The 16,467-nt window shown below is 45.3% G+C and overlaps 1 protein-coding gene across 1 annotated transcript in view; it reads right to left on the bottom strand.

Moving 5' to 3' along the window:
- The window catches only part of kif26aa (kinesin family member 26Aa), a 66,748-nt gene extending 55,184 nt beyond the window's left edge, over positions 1–11,564 (bottom strand). The window contains exons 1-4 of the mRNA XM_047022183.1: positions 11,556–11,564; positions 11,007–11,065; positions 10,248–10,316; positions 9,705–9,768 (exon numbers count right to left, since the gene is read on the bottom strand). Of these exons, the coding sequence (XP_046878139.1) occupies positions 9,705–9,768; positions 10,248–10,316; positions 11,007–11,065; positions 11,556–11,564 (201 nt within the window). The remainder of the gene's footprint in view (positions 1–9,704; positions 9,769–10,247; positions 10,317–11,006; positions 11,066–11,555) is intronic.
- Between the last annotated feature and the right edge of the window lie 4,903 nt (positions 11,565–16,467).

The raw sequence follows: 16,467 nt of genomic DNA, 5'->3' as shown, positions 1-16,467 counted from the left end.
GGCAGAATGTGTGCCTGGAGCCCTTCACACAGGGACAGAACGAGGTCATGAACTTTGTTTTGTTCCGAGGAGTCGATACCTCTCAATGGGCCAAAGTCTCTAAGGCACTGTGTCTGCGTGTGTCTGCCCTTGCAAGCTCACAGACAGAGGCACGGGTGACCAGGCACACTTTGGGAACAATCCAGAACAAGTGACTTCTGAGGGGACATTGCAATGGTTTACAACCCATTCCTGTCACTGGGTTAGGGCCCATTCACAGAAACAGACTGTAGGCCTGAAGCTATTGTTTAGGGGTCTGGGTTTGATGTGATGCCACAGATGTGATTTTGTGTTGTTGTGTTGTAGATTTGCTGGATGGAAACTTTGACTGAACTTTAATTGAACATGATACCAAATATGAACTGTTAAGAACTGGGAAGCCATGGTCACACCATTTTGTATATTTTGTATATAGTTTCAAGCATAATAGGCTAAAGCTATTGGAGAATTAGATTTGCAAGGCTGCAACACTCAATAATAGATATTTGCGGTAGGTGCCATTGTTGAAGTCAATTGAAGACAGTCCTCTTTGATATAACCGTGACACAGCATGAGAACGTTTTAGATATAAATCCTATGTAGTATAGATTATTATGAAAATGCAATGTAAATATGTTCCGATGTGAGCTATATTCACTGTAACATAAAGTCCATCTAATTGTCTCGTTTTCTTAAGTAACTCACCCTTTAAACATGACAGTAAGTATAAAGTTGCCTATTCAATAGAATTGGGAACAGTACTCGTTTTCTAATGAGTGAAAACTTATGGCTACATTCCCATAAAAGTGTCAAACAGAACTTCCTTCAAAACCTGTTAACGAAAGCTGTAAACAAACAGCACAATGCTGATTGGTTTTCTTAACAACTCCACTCCTAAGCTTAACAATAGAGGAATAGAGCACAAACAATTGGTTCTGAGGGAGTTATTACAGAAAAACAAAAGCTCAGTTAACAGTTGAGACAGACCTTTCTTTGGAATTGGCCTGTCTCCGGTATGCTGTAGAAAGGTTGTGCATATACAGCTGGACTTTGTATGACCCCTGGCCATGTCTAGTCTCGCTCCTATTTGGTACCTGTGGACCTCGGCCAACCTACACTTTATAAGACCTGAGGGCTGTTGTGTTACACATATGCGGGTCAGATAACTTATCAAAGCAAAACAAGAAATGCAGGATTCTCAAAGAGTTGTAGCATGAAATGATTGCTTGTGAGAGCACAATCCAAAGTAAACTGATTGTAACCCTAAGAAATTCAACCACAAACTCAGGCAGCAACAGTTGCACACGAGTCAGGACTAAAGTGGCCTGACAGCATAACCAGTAAATAGGCCAGTATCAAACAAGTGTTTACAGTATTGATGGGCTACTAATGATGCAACAAACTCAGAGAGTAACCAAACTTAAATTAGTTATAAAAAACGTGTTCGGCTATCTAATGAAAGGCTAGTTCAATTTTACCTTAATATAGTGGAGCCTTTTGGTGTTGCTTTGCTGTTACACACCAAACGTCTTTCAAAAAAGATCTAAAATGTAATCCCAGCCCACGAGAGAATAGCAAAGATGCCTCGCTGCTCAACTGAAAGAAGTAACTGAACCACAGATGCGAACGCAGAAGTTCACTCTTTTCTCCAGTGATGTAAATCACACGTCGTCTTTTATTGATATTGACAGTTGGTGGGCGTTTGCAACAGCGGGCCCAGCAGACGTACACAATGAATCGCCCTAACGCACGAATTATATGCTCGGTTTTATTTGCAATCTTTTTTGAAAATGTGTTACCTCAAGTTGCAGCTCGCGCACGTTCTTTTATGAAGTCCTGCACAACTCCACGAAAATATTTATTTCCTTCTAAAAGTGAGCGTGTAGTTTATTAATCTATTCTTATAAGATACTGTTCACATAATGGCTGGAAGCAAAGTGATATCATAATGCCGTTGGTGCAAACAACACAGTGTAAAACACAGTGGGCCTACTGTATCGGTCGAGGTTACAGATAAAGTTAGCCAAACCAAATTTCTCTTCAGTATTGGCATGCATTGCTTCTCCATTATGCAGAACATCCTCCCTGTGTGCATTAAACATGGAGTCACGAGATTCATTGTCTCTGTGTCCAAGCAGCCTATGTCTCCCTATGCTCTCAGAAGGTACAGGACTGCAGACAGGTGTCAGCAGGGCGGGTTGCCAGATTCTCAAAGCAGCACTGTGGTCATTAACATGAAAGGAGCAGTCACAGTTCAAAATTCCGCTAGACAGGCGATTGTACAATGAGCTGACGACAATCGTCATCCCGTGTAGGACCCTTCGCAATGGGACAGGTGGCGGAGTCTCATTATAGCTCCATATCAATGAGCTCCCTTTAGAAATTAGAGAATGAGGGTGACGGGTGAGATGGTTGTAAGGTGATGGCTAGGGTATATTCTGGGGCCTTGGCCTTGAGCTGGTTCTAGATTCCAATAGGTGCTTCTTAATCTTACTTCATGTAAACGATGACATAGTGGAGTCGACCCTTAGCTTCTGTTGTTTTAGTGATGTGATAGCCCCAACGAGAAATAAGGTGGTTGTCAGTTGTCATACTTAAATATGGTATTTAGTTGTTTTCTATGAGTAACAATACCAAAGACATAACTGGATTTCCTACAGACCCTCAGTCATTTCTCCATTCCCTGGACCCCTTTCCTGTTCAAAATGCAGAACATCTTTGTGCATATTCATGGCCAGCTCCTAATTAAAAAATCCCGAGAAGAGCTCTCGGGAAGCCTTCCAAATGCTCAGTGGGAGCATAGCGAAATCAGAAATATCAGTTGTTGTGTTGTGTTGCAGGCCGAGGGGGTTCTCAGTGCCTGTTGTTATTATCAGCGCTACAGGTCTACCCCTGAGGGCATCCCCAGCAACAGAGGTGAATGCACAAGACAAAACACACACAGAGTCCACCCAGCATATTTCACATCAGATTTGGGGAGGAAAGAAGGAGGTGTGGTTGAGGGGGAGTGATGGGGTGGATAGGACCTACCATAAGGTATTTTCTGGTCTGCAGTGCTGTCGGTTGCACATGTCTAAAGACAAATAATATACGCTGATTTCCTTATGGTCATCCTTTCCTTGGTTTAACAATAACCCGATGCCAATGGTGTTGGTAGCATCTGTAACTATGAGCCGCACAACTTGTGCTGTCCTAAGGAAAGCATGTGCGCTCAGTCAGAGCTTAACACAGCCGTCTGAAACCCCCAGAGGGAAGAGGTGCTCCAGCTGGGAAGAGCTGAGACTCGACTCCTTAAACAGACAGCACGCCGTGGGAGAGAGATCATGGACAAACTGCACCACCGGTGCACTCAGCGTGCAGACTCAACTTTCCCTGGACTTCCCGTAGTCTTCAGCTTTCGTTCTATTTACGGGACACATTTCTGCTATGGCCAAATGAGTGCGAGGTTAGGGCTCAGCCTAAGGCAAAACTGAAAAACGAACGGTTCTTTATTTGGATTTTTGGGGGTCAAAAGTCATTAAGACACTTGGAGGCAGAATCGATGGCTCATGGCGAAGGACAGAAAAAAGACTGATTTGGTTACCTCCTCCTTTAGTTAAACAAACAGGAAACAGGAAATATCCACTTATTCCACTTTTCTACTACTGCAGTCGACAGACGTTGAGGTCTGTATTCTTAACTGATGGCTTCAAGAACATTCGGACCCAGGGATGTTGTGTTAAGGCCTATCTGGGTCCAGTTACATGGTAAATACATCTGATTAGGCTGTCATAATCTTCTGCACAGCTCACATGAAGAATAGAAAGCGGTCAGTACATGAGCAATCCAATTGGCAAAATCTGTTGTACTGTAGCTGCCACAACCATCAGCGTAAACCAGAACAGTATGAATTTGCTCTGTAAAGAACTAGATCATATTTGAAGAGGTAGGGTTTGTGAAAGTAGAGCAGCTGTAAACTGCTCGGTTACACCTGATAACCTGACTTGGATGTGACCTAAGCGCCTTTTGAGTCACTGCGTTTGGCACTGCCTCATATTGACTTGGAGAGACCACCACTCTCCATGTTTATTCTGAGAATCCATTTGTCATCGGACCTCCATGAAGGTGTTGTCGGTTACACCTCACCAAGGCTTACCTCATGCCTCCAAGCCCAGCATGGAGGCTAGATGTGTGGGCGGTCTACACACAGACACTCCCAGGGGGGGGCATCCGGCCCACTCGCTGTCTATCTGTAAACCCTGCCAGGGTAGAGGAAAGCCTCTGATGTCATCGCCAGGCTAGGCAACACATCTGAGAAAGTCTAGAGAATCTACTGTTCAGACAATACACAAGCGCTGCCTCTGTTACACACGTGCACACACACAGACATACAAACAATCCCTCCGGCTCTGTTTAGAGGTGAAGAGGTGTGAAGAGACTCATTCAGATCAGTGCTCGGGTTGGCGTGGTCTTCACGTGAACTCAATTGTGTTACAGCAGTGTAAATGTGCAGGGCAGTGTAATTCAGACTATACATTTGAACGACAGGCAGCTTAATTCCACGAAGTGCACGCAGTCGGAATTGTTATCCGTACATTCAATGTGAAACCTCAATCTGCCTCATTAACAACGCTGCTCCTGATACATGTTTGGGGGAGTCACGTTCTCTTGCCCTATCTTACACAAACTTCTGTTCTCTCAGTTAGCCAGCTGAATAATGACCCAGTCGTTCCACCGCAGGTCACTCAAAACGAAGCAGGAACTAGGAAAGCAGAGGATGATGAAGATAATTATAGAGAGGTAATTCGCTACAGGAAGAGGAGGGAGAAATGTAATGACATAACCTAATAGTGCAATTACACTTCATTACCATCACACCATGCCCCCCCCCCCCCCCCCAACCCCATTAGAACCAGTTATGGGACATAGTAATGAGATGCAGCAATTACGGGGGCAATGTGTTCATATTGCCCTGTGTTTATGACTGCCCCCCCCCCCCCTATAACAACACATGTAATCAACCTCTGAACTCAATTGTGACTTAACGTCAACGCCACTTTCAACACAACATGGTTTGATTGTCGGATGCTGCACTGAAGCCCTGAAGAGAATTGGTAACGACAGGTGCTATTGTTTGGATTTGGCAACGTTTTGAATAGATCCACCTCTTTCATCTTTCAGCAACCTTTGCAGGCGCTGCATTCAACCTTCATTGATTGATTGGAGCGTATTCGAGACACTAATTAAGGGTTCCTCATCTACGTTTCCCCTTTGTATATTAGGTATTAGTATGGCTACTCTCCAATCATTTTTTTAAGCTAATGATAGTGACAGGTGAATCTTAATATCCTTGACGTGAGATCAGCAGTACTTGTATCAATACATTTTCAGTATGGTCATTCTCATTTTGCTCCTAAGTTTCATCTTGCCCTTCTGCATGGCTTTGCTGTCTCAATGACAGACAGCTGGCTCATTCTCATGCAGTTCCCCTCCACTGGGAGTGAGAAGTGGGTAAACATGGACGTCTCGTGTCCCAATTAGCACATTAGGCATGGCTGACAAGGATGTTCAGCCATAGAATAGGTGTAGCACCGTGAACCTCCTGGTTAAGTCACATGCAACATGTCATTTGTCAACAAGAAAGTCAAAATGAACCCAGGAATTCAACATATGGTTTCCCTTTCAATGCTGCGTTCAAATCAGTGGGATTTTCATTCAGATTATTTGAGCTAGGAGCATTCTGTGAATTCAGCTTCCAATACGATGATGGATTGTCTGCGTATTCAAAAATGACATGCTGATAAACTGAAAATCTAGACCAAAATCCTTTGATCCCGTGGCAAAAAATGGAAGGTGCTAATCCATGTAATGATCACAATGGAGGGATTTATGGTCGCTGGGTTCTAAGTCTGCCAAACAGCGAGCCTGTCAAACCGTAGTCCTTCAGCCATTGTGTCTGGCACACTGAGTGCCATAATGGCCATGTGGCCTTGCAGTCACACAGCGAGCGGGGGAAGGCACTTGTTCGTGGTTCACTCTCCACTCAAACGAGACGAGTGGCAAAGGGAAAGCTTTTAGCAGACACAGGATAGAGTTATTCCATCTCCCATGGAAAGGGTGTTGCCCCGTACAAAAGGCATCAGGGGGGGAGGAAAGAGACTAATTGAGCCCCGATGAATTTGCGCAACGAAAAACCAGAGAAGAAGTACGGTTTCACGCCCCGTTTTCAACCTGACTAGTCAGGAGAGAACAGCTGTGATTAATGTGATAATTATCACTCGAGGAGGCTGCGACGCCTGTTCAATGCACCGCTTTAACCATATCAAATACACTTCAAAGAATCATTGGCATTCAAAAAAACCTGCTTATTAAGGAAGCGAATTAGCCAGGTGATTAATGCAATAGTCTTATGAAAGGAGTCAACTGAAAAATTCAATTTTCCTGGCTGAACAAAAATAATCTTCTGCCAAGCAGATGGGTACTGTTCTTTCTCCACCATGTTTGTTAGAGTTTATACAATGCCCATGGGAGCAATTACAATGTAGGTTACTACTTCATTCAAGAACAAAGATAGTCTACTCTGGGGGAGAAGTATATTAGGCTTGTCACGGAGGCACAGGCTAAATCAAGTAGACGTAGAAAAAAACGTATTTATAATGCAGTAAAGTGTGAAAGAAGTTTCTCAGAGCTAAAGATGTTTATGCAGATATGTTGATGTGGGTGCATATATATCCATCGGTCTGTTTGTCCTTAGCCCTGCACAGTGGGGAGCTCTGAAGTCATGCATGGACTTTACTACACTTACAAATGCATCTGACAAAGAGCTCATTTTATACACTCCAAAGCATCTTGTTTTGGGGGGTTTCGCAATATTTTTCCTTTCCTGGTGCTTTGTTGTGCAAATGCCCTACATTGTTCTGGTGTCCTACAGATGGCCAGACATGCTCTGGGAATAGACCTGAGCAGATATGTGAGGAAGAAGGTTGTTTTCCAATATTGGCATTCTGCCTTTAGATGGGTCATTTCTCGTCCCTCTTTGGGATGCGAAGACATGCTCTGAATAATTGCTGAGGGGCAAAGGTCAAAAGATAGCCGGGTCCTGTCCCCCTTTTCCCACTCCTGACACGTCCTTGACAGGGTGACTGATGGCGGTGAGAGAGGAGCTACAGGAAAGAAGAGTCTTCCTTTCTACTGACCCCCTAAAATGACTTAGCGTAGCTTGGGCATGTTGGTTATGTTGCAAGGTGGAGCAAAGACTAGACTGTAACTTCCCAAATCCAGCAAGGAAGTCAACTCATGAAGAGTACAACAGTTGGAAACAAACTTTAGTACAGCCACACCCAAATGTTTTCAATATATTACCTAGTAATAGTAATACAAATAATGGATGGGATTATGGTTTCTCACTCACTCTCACTTTCCCTCTCTCTAGTCTAGTTCAACCCTGGATTGCAGCCTACAGCTTGATTGCGCAGGCTTTCAGCACTCTCCTTCTTACCGTTTCAAGACTTGTGTCATCTTTGACAACTCCTGGTGACATTGTAGAGGACATGTGTGGCATGAGGATGAAAAGCTAATCATATCCACTCTGCTGTTTTAGAAGAGTCTCTGCTGGAGGTTAGTTCCTCTGTTTGGTATTTCATCTTCCTGTCATTAAGTGTCAAGACCCAGGAAAGCATTATGTCTTCATAGTCCATGAATCCATTTCCAACTCATCCAAGTTATACCTTTAACATGAAGCACTGTTGTTTTCATTGAATTTGACAGGCTACTCTCTCCTCTGTAATCCAACTCGCTCGGCCCACCACGTGTTTAGTTCTGTTAACTGCCGCACATGACCAAGTGCATTATGGGTGTCGCGAGGAACATCAAGCACACGAGAGGCCAATAACAGAAGAGGAGCCTGTGAGGAAACCATATCTGCTTCACCATGAACGCCTCGCTCAGGCAGACAGCCACCACTGCAAACAACATCAAACACCATTGGCTTCAAACACACACACACACACACACATACACACCAGCTAATGCCTCATTGGTATTCCGTAGTGGTTCCTCCTCGGGCGAAGCCACAGCGGCGTATTTGCGAGTGGTGCATTGTTGTCATTTTTCCAGCCGGTTTGTGTTTCAGCTGATAATTAGCAGCGTTTGTAATGAACTCGTCATGCATTATTCTCCCTCTGTGTTTCAAATTGAAAACATTAGCTCGGGTTAATGTAAACACACTGCTCTGGCTGCCACTGCCAGCCTGCTCTCTAACCTCTCATTCAAACTGCCATACAACTTATTGCCTTGTTGTGTGTCCAAATAATATGCCACCATGCCGGGATTTTTCAATCCACGTCTGAGAGCATATGTGTGCGTTTTACTGTGGGCAACAAGGTGTTAAATCACTTGTTGCCCCTCCTGGTCAGAATCAAACAAACAAAGAGGGATGAAAAGAGTTATACAATAACACGACTTTGTGGGAAAAGAACATCCATCAAGGTTATCAAGCAATAGCCTCGTGGAAAGATCAATCAAGCAAACCCCAGCTGACAGGGCCTTCCCCTCCTCACTGAACTATCAAAACAAATACTGACCATGGTAGGTCTGGCATGGTCAATGAGGCAAGCTATCTTCCATACAAACTCCCTTGGCTGTTTTTAGTGGACCTGCAAAAAAGTGTCAAAAGCAGGGGCGAGTTATTCCACATTGACCGGGTGAAAATATCCCTGTCAGGTGTTCGCAGTAGGACTGTGGGCCATGTAGTTGGAACTTGTTTTCACTGCCAGAAAGGTCAAAGCAGCACACGTCGGACCTCAAGCCAACACACATCAAACACTTTCCTATCCACCCTTTTTTTTCACCCCTCCGGTTTCCTGTTTTGACAGGAAGTGGGTCATGATAGCGCCTAATCAAAACACACAAGAGCAAGTGCCAGGACTGAAGTAAAATGTGCCTCTGGTGTCAAATATTTGGATATACTCAATAACAATGTATGTTTGCCTACTGCCTATACCAGTCCTTTACATAGGGATCTACCAGAATGTATGTACAAAAGTACTTGTTCTGAGTGTTGAGTGCCTTGTTGAGTGAAGCTTTTAGATAAATCAAGATGGAATTCAGCTGACGACCACCACATGACCCATCTCCAGTTTGAACAAAAGTAGTTGAAAGACCAACAAACAGTTCTGTGAGAGCCCAGTTTTTTTCTCTTGCTTATGGCTCTCAAGGATAACTTGACTCAAGTCTCTTTGACTATCACTTACGGAATACAACACCCTGAATGAGCAATGCCATAACTGCAAACTGATATCCCTAGTTTTAACTGTTGCATTATACAACATGTTGGCTCTATCAGTGATCATTGGTCACAAGAAGAAAGTAAAGGGCCCACACCAAATCATCCCAAATCCTTTCATTGCAATATCAGTGTTCTAACTGACAATGGAAGTCTCTAGCAACTTTATCTATAAAGTATGTCATATATCTATGACCATGAATAATGTGAAGCAGATAAGGGCAGGGGAAGTTTCACTAATTTGGGTTTTATGATGGTCAATGACCTCAGGATTTCCCGGAAACTTCAACAACCTGCATTTGACTGACTCCATCATTGAAGTTCTCTGGGGTTTAAGCCCTGCTGTAAACCACGACACTGAACTTAATGAAACAATCAAGGCCAGAATAGCATGCCGAGTCAAGGATGGTCAATTTGGAAGTACATCCAGATGTGTCCTAAAGTGACCTTCTCTTGTTCGGTCCAGCTTGTTGTCAAGTAGATCCTTCCTGTTTAGAGTTGGAAAGGGAGACTAAGGAAGGTTCTCACAGAACTAATGTGAGAAACAGGTACTGGTGATGAGACATATAGAAATTCATAAGTGGCGTACTTTGTTTTGTTTCTGCATTGCTCCCACTGCTACATTCAATGACATATAGCAGGCCTAAATGCGTACCGCATTATTAAGAATACGTTTTCCTGGCACACACCCTTTGGTTCACACACACCCTTCGGTTCTAACACACAAATGGGTCTCACACACACCCTTCCTGTGGTGATACCTTGCAGTCTTTACAGACATCCGATCAATTACCTTCAGCTACAAAGTAACCACAACTTTAATGAAACCCCTTGAACTGGCTCTCACTAAAGTTCCGCCAGACGGGGAACTTCAGAGAATTTGTTTAACAAATCCAAACTTTGCGTGCAAAAGAAATCTGTTATCTCCCCAAAACAGCCTCCGCCGTTTCAACCTCAAAATGCCAACCGTCGAATCTCTGAGGCATCACTGATGACATCCAAATCTGAGACGAGGGACTGCCAAACGGCAGAGAGCCTGTGGCACAGGAGAGATAAGAAGCTGAAAGAGGGATGGGAATAACAGGGGTTGAGCGACAATGAGAATGTACAGCAAGCAAAGGCCAATGGCAAAGTGAGAGAGTATTAGTACAGCAGATACCAAGACCTGAAGCAGGCGGCATATGAGAAGTGGGCAAGCGTTTGTCACTGTGTGCCATTATAGCAGAGGTTGTAAGGTTAGCTTAAGTACCACACATCCCGAGGGAGCAGAGAGGCCTTTTTATACAGAGGTTCCCATAAAATGAGTCCTAACTGCACCCTAATTGAAGACGTTATGGTTGTGTGTGTATGTGTGCCACCTGTTTGTGGAAGCGTGTGGCGCATATGTACTGTGTGGATTCTTAGGAATCCTGCCTGAGATCTGGCAAGTTAAAACCGGTCAGTGTCCAGGTTAAGGTGTAATTGCAGCATCACTGTTATAAATCAAAACCCCAGGGGCCTTTAGCAGACGGTAAGTGATACTGTGAGACATTTAAGCACTTCACTAGTGGCTGTAGGGACGAAAATAGAGGGAGTGGGAATCGATAACAGCACAAAGTGCTCACTGTACACATATGGGAAACAGTCAGGGACCAGGGTAGTGTTTGTGAAGATGCACAAAAAGTTGAACTGTGTCTGAATTCTACTGAAATCAAATATGGGTTGGATCTCCTGTCATGTGACTGACCTTGTGGGTATATGTGTTGTGACCTTGGAGGCTCGCTCCCATGACACACATTCACACACCTGCACACGCACAGGAGGGACAATCATGGATTTTGAACACAGCACGCACGCTTCAGCACCCCTGACCTCATTTTACCTCTGTTCAGCCTGTGCACACACACACTTATTTTGTTCGCTGTCCTTATCAGACACAGATAGGGGCTGAGGCAGATCGATGCTCTATATTTTTGAGACAGGATGGAATGGAGTTGGGGAGATGGAAAAGAGGAGAGGACGGGAGGGGGGGGCGGGGGGTGACGTTTTGGGTCACGGTGACAGTCCAGGAATGAAGACGGCTGCATTGATCTGCCTCATGGCTCACTTGGCCTGTCAGTCACTCAACGCCCCTCTCCCCCTCCCACTGCCCCACTGCCATGTTCTCCACCATGCGGAGACGTGTCCGTTCCTGCTGAGCACTCGTTCTCACCTTCTCGCTCCGCCCTCCTCATCTCTCCCCTTCCGTCCCCAACCCCACCTTAACTCGACCTCCCCCCCTCGACGCAATCCAGACCTTCGCCATCTCGCGAGCAGTGTCTCTCAGACGCCCTAACCACACTAACCCCCCTACCTCCCCCACGTCCTAGCCCTCCAGGCCCCAGGTTAATGACAAGTTCTGATGGTAGCAATTACAGACCTATGTGTCACAGACCTTCCTCACCCCCTCTCCCGGCTTCGCCTTACCTCCCCCCTCCCCCCCCTTAACCCATGAATGCTTCTCATCCTTTATCCATTGTTCTTCAGCTTTTTCTCTCTCCAAATTATAGCCCTCCCCTAAACACTCGGATCTCGACACATCTCTACGAACAATCCCTACTTTCTCATACACAATCATCCCTTGAATATTACTTGCATCCTATCACACAGATACATACTTGCACAATATCACACACACACACATCTCTCTATCTCTGGCGCAGAGCAGTTTAAGCTTCCCCCTCTCACTCCAAAGGCCCCTCTCTCAGACAGCTGTGTGTGTGCCAACCCATTCATATGTAAGAGAGAGAGAGAGAGAGAGAGAGAGAGAGAGAGAGAGAGAGAGAGAGAGAGAGAGAGAGAGAGAGAGAGAGAGAGAGAGAGAGAGAGAGAGAGAGAGAGAGAGATGCAAACACAAGGGTATAACCAAAAGCATTACAGTAATTTCCACACTGCAAAGTTACGACCAATGTCTGTTCAAGCTTTGAATTACCGAGTGCTCTATGTATACTGTGGGCACTCACACATCCCAAAAATGAGTTTGTACAGCACATAAGGGCACGCTGGGTTTAGCCAATGCCTGACAGCATGCAGCACAGAACAGTTGTATCATTTCCGTTTCTTTAAGGAGCTACAGAATCCATTAGCCCTATGTAGTAGTAGCAGACCCACACTATACAATACAGAACCATGAGTCAACTTTCCAGTTTGGAAAATCGGCATCGGATTGTATATGTAAATCAATCAAACAGAAGCATTCCCTAAGAGCCCGTTTCGGAGCGCTGTTTCTAAAGGAACCGATGAACAATAAAGAAATGAGTCATTCAGAGAGGCTCATCCATCACACATTTTGCTCATTGTTGATGGCAGGATTACTAGAGGAACAGGAGGAAAGGACCACTTATCCACTCAATACTGTTAGACTACGCCATGCAAACACGGAAGAACGAGACGGCCAATCGTAACAATTAGAGGAATCGGTTGTGACAGGCTACAGACTAGCATGAAGAAGAGCCTCATGCAGTAAGTACAGTACATACATAGTTCTGGGAGCAAGTACAGCAGATTGAAACCGACAAAACTCTCTTGTTATGTTCCTTTTGTGCCTCGTTTCTGACACCATTGAGGCCCAGCCAGCCAACGGCTGCAAAAACACAACAGCGTTCCAAGCAAACCCCTCCACATGATTGTCTGCTTCAGGCGGAAAATTAGAACCTTCTTGTTATTTTTGGCTGCAACTATCGCTGGACCCCTACCACTCATATACACGCACAAACACACCCTTCAGAAACACTCTGGCCAGCACATCTGCCAATCACCCCCCCATAATCGGCGTGAACCTAACGCCCTCGCAGGGGTGCGCCCCGTCCACCCGCCTCTACCTCGACAGTGTCGCCTCACACGCACGGAAATTCCAGGAGAGGCCGGCCGCGCTCGTCTGTCATCGCCGTAACTATGGTGACGGCACCGAAGGAGCTGGAGAGGCCAGCGTGTTAGGTTGATTGATTTCTGATGGACGCAGCCCCCCCCCCCCCCCCACACACACACACACACACAGCCCCCCCCCCCCCACCCCCGGACCAGTTGTATGAGAGTGCAGAGGGATGTTAAATGTGAGACTGAAAAAAACATACCGTGGTGGAATCGTGGCACACATGACAGCGGTATTCTTGCATATTTGGCTATTGTATAAAATAGTGATAACAATTATTTTTATTTGTTAAATTTGAATTACATGTCAATTAAATATGAACTTTAAAAATGGCTGAGATTGGATCAAAGTCTTGTTGTGAGATACTGACTTAAATTGAAAAAAAGTTAATCATATTATCAAATTGTCACCCACAATACCCAAGAATTCATGCAAACTGTCATTGATCAAAGCGCTGGCTAAATGAACCAGATATAGAGATTAAAGGGGACTTTATGGGATAGATAATTTACTTGCTCCACCATGAGTTGTGGATGACTCACTGATCTGAACCAAACCATTCTTGCTCTGGGGCTAATGCATTTTGATCGGCTCTTAATAGGCGAGTCACCGATCGCACATGGCGGGTCAACCAATTAAGCGCTTCACAGGACTGTTGCTCAAGCGTCACCACAGAGAACTCTGCACGCCTCATAGCAGGCTTGACAGAAATGATTGTTCTGTAATAGATGCTCCGCCCATTCCTAAGCTCTCAGTGTGAATGGGCTGACACCTATTTTCAACTACGTTTCGGGACCAATCTCACTTGGGACAGCATTTCACCTCATCAACAGAAATTGCCCTTTAAGTTGCTTCTAAGTGGTGTTTTAGATCATGAAGGGGGTTCGTAATATTTTGCTGAATTGACTGGAATCGAAAAAGGGAATTCAACCATAGTCTCAGCCAGGGTTTTCCCTTGGGGATAGCCAGGGAGGGTCCACCTAGCACAGGCCAGAATCACTTACGATGCCCCGACCTTATGTACAGGCTGTGGGTCACTGCGTCCTTCAGCCTCCTTCTGTCCCTGGAGTATGGGGGGAGAACACAAAAACAGCGCGGCCAGCATTCACTCGGCTGGCGCTGACAGCCAGAGGTCCCCTGCGGGTGAGGAGAAAAGAGGGAGGCTGGGAAGAGAAGAGCCGCGGTGAGGAGTGAGAAGAGAAGGTCCTTGGCGAAGGTGTCTGACCAAGCAAAGCCTATCCCCCACAGAAGAGCCCGCTCGGATCCCCTCGCCTCACTGTCTCTTCACTCTCTTTCTCTCTCTCTCTCTCTCTCTCTCTCTCTCTCTCTCTCTCTCTCTCTCTCTCTCTCTCTCTCTCTCTCTCTCTCTCTCTCTCCCTCTCTCCCTCTCTCTCTCTCTCTCTCTCTCTCACTTACTCGCTCTCTCATTTATTCGTTCTCTGTCTCTCTTTGTCTATCTCACACATACACACAGAGATAAAACAGAGATCCCTCATAAACCCCTGTGTCACTTTTCAGTGCTGCAATGCTGAGGCAGCAAGCCCGATATTTTTGCATTCTCGTCTCAGGGCGTTGCAGCGTGCAGATCCCAGGGAACCGGCGACATGACACAGAGATGCCCCTGGAAGTGAAGCTTAACTCGATGAGCTCCATCCACATTCACACCAGCCTGACAGGAACCTGTCAGTAAGTGTCAAATTTGATGGATAGGCCAGAGGGTAAGGAAAATCTGGTGAAAGTGCATTCCAAAATACCCTCAACCAAAGATCATTGTGGAGCTTGTGTTACTGTAAGTGTCAAGTGTGTAATAATATAAATAAAAAGACTAGAGTGTAATAACATCTTGAAAAGAAGCAAACAGCTTCACCTCAGCAAAATTAGGTTCACAGACTTATATTGGACGAGAGCCCACATGATAAGTACAGCAAGGTACACAAAGATAAAAGGGTCATTTGAAGTAAAGAAAACTAAAAGCCTTAGTGGAGGTTATTGTCTTTCAGCAAACTAGAACAAAGCCAAACAGAGATAAGGATGTGTTATGTGTCAACTTCACGAGCGGGATAACGGGTCATAATAAGTTTCAGCCTGCTTCAGGTAGCTGTTGGCTATTGCGGCGGCTCATATGCTGTTCACAACTGAAATGTGCAGCTACTGTTCACATCGGAGATTTGCAGGTCCCTGGAAGGATAGATGAAAGCAATTTTGCGCAAGGTTACGCATCTTCTAGGCGCAGAAGTGAGAGTGAGGCTACCCCCGGGATGCTTTACAAGGCAAATGAAGATGATGTCAGGGAACAGCCGTATTCGCTTGAGGTGAACTCATCTGGGCGTTTTCCCCCGCGAAGGCCGAGGACACTAAGTGCATATCTGAAAAAATGCTCCTGTGTGAGCTAGGAGGGGTGGACAAAGAGAGGACCAGCAGTCAGGCAAAGAATACAAAATATATTTGTTCTCCTTCTGCCTCTGGGGCATGTTAAGTAATATCCCTTAAGTGGTGGCAGTGCCCCTTGGTTTACTGCAAGTGTTTTCCTTTTGGCCACAAAACAGAATGGTGGCTAAATCTCTCAAACCTCCTTAGGCATTTGAAGGCATTCATAATACTGTTACTGGAGTATTAATGCACATTGTGGACAAAAGCTTAGTCCACTTGGTGTCATGGTTAAAGACTGTTCAATTAGCCCTGTTCCACATTTCAGACACTGCTATAAATATATATATTCTGTACCAATGAATTGGTTCAGAATCCTTGTTTATGCACACACACACATGAACAGACACAAATACACATTCTGTGCCCTAACCTCCTCCAGGCGTAGTCTCCACATCAGCAGCTACAGTCCACATCAGCAGAGTGTGTGTGAGAGAGAGAGACACCGAAAGAGAGAGAGAGAGAGAGAGAGAGAGAGGAGAGAGAGAGAGAGAGAGAGAGAGAGAGAGAGAGAGAGAGAGAGAGAGAGAGAGAGTGAGTGAGTGAGCCGGAGAGAGAGACTGTTCTAGGCAAGAGATAGATTCTTGTGATAGATTCTTGTGTCTATACTGCCCCCCTGACATCAGATTATCGCTGTGTGGTTTAATGTGGCAAGCCTGCCATAAAAAAACACTGATAGACTCAGTGTGTACTGTGTGTGTGTGTGTGTCTGTGTGTGTGTGTGTGTGTGGTCTACCGCCTCTGCCTCCCTGATTTATAGAGTCTGTAGTTTACACACACTGCTGAGAGATGGACAAGCAACGGAGGAGCAAAGGCAAAGCATGCCAAAGGTGCACATCAGTGCTGTGTTCTATGTTTTAAGTCATATGTG

Source organism: Hypomesus transpacificus, chromosome 6, assembly GCF_021917145.1.
Source record: "Hypomesus transpacificus isolate Combined female chromosome 6, fHypTra1, whole genome shotgun sequence".
NCBI classification, from domain to species: domain Eukaryota; kingdom Metazoa; phylum Chordata; class Actinopteri; order Osmeriformes; family Osmeridae; genus Hypomesus; species Hypomesus transpacificus.
Note: the sequence above shows the minus strand (reverse complement) of the source record. Positions and strands in the feature narration are given on the sequence as shown.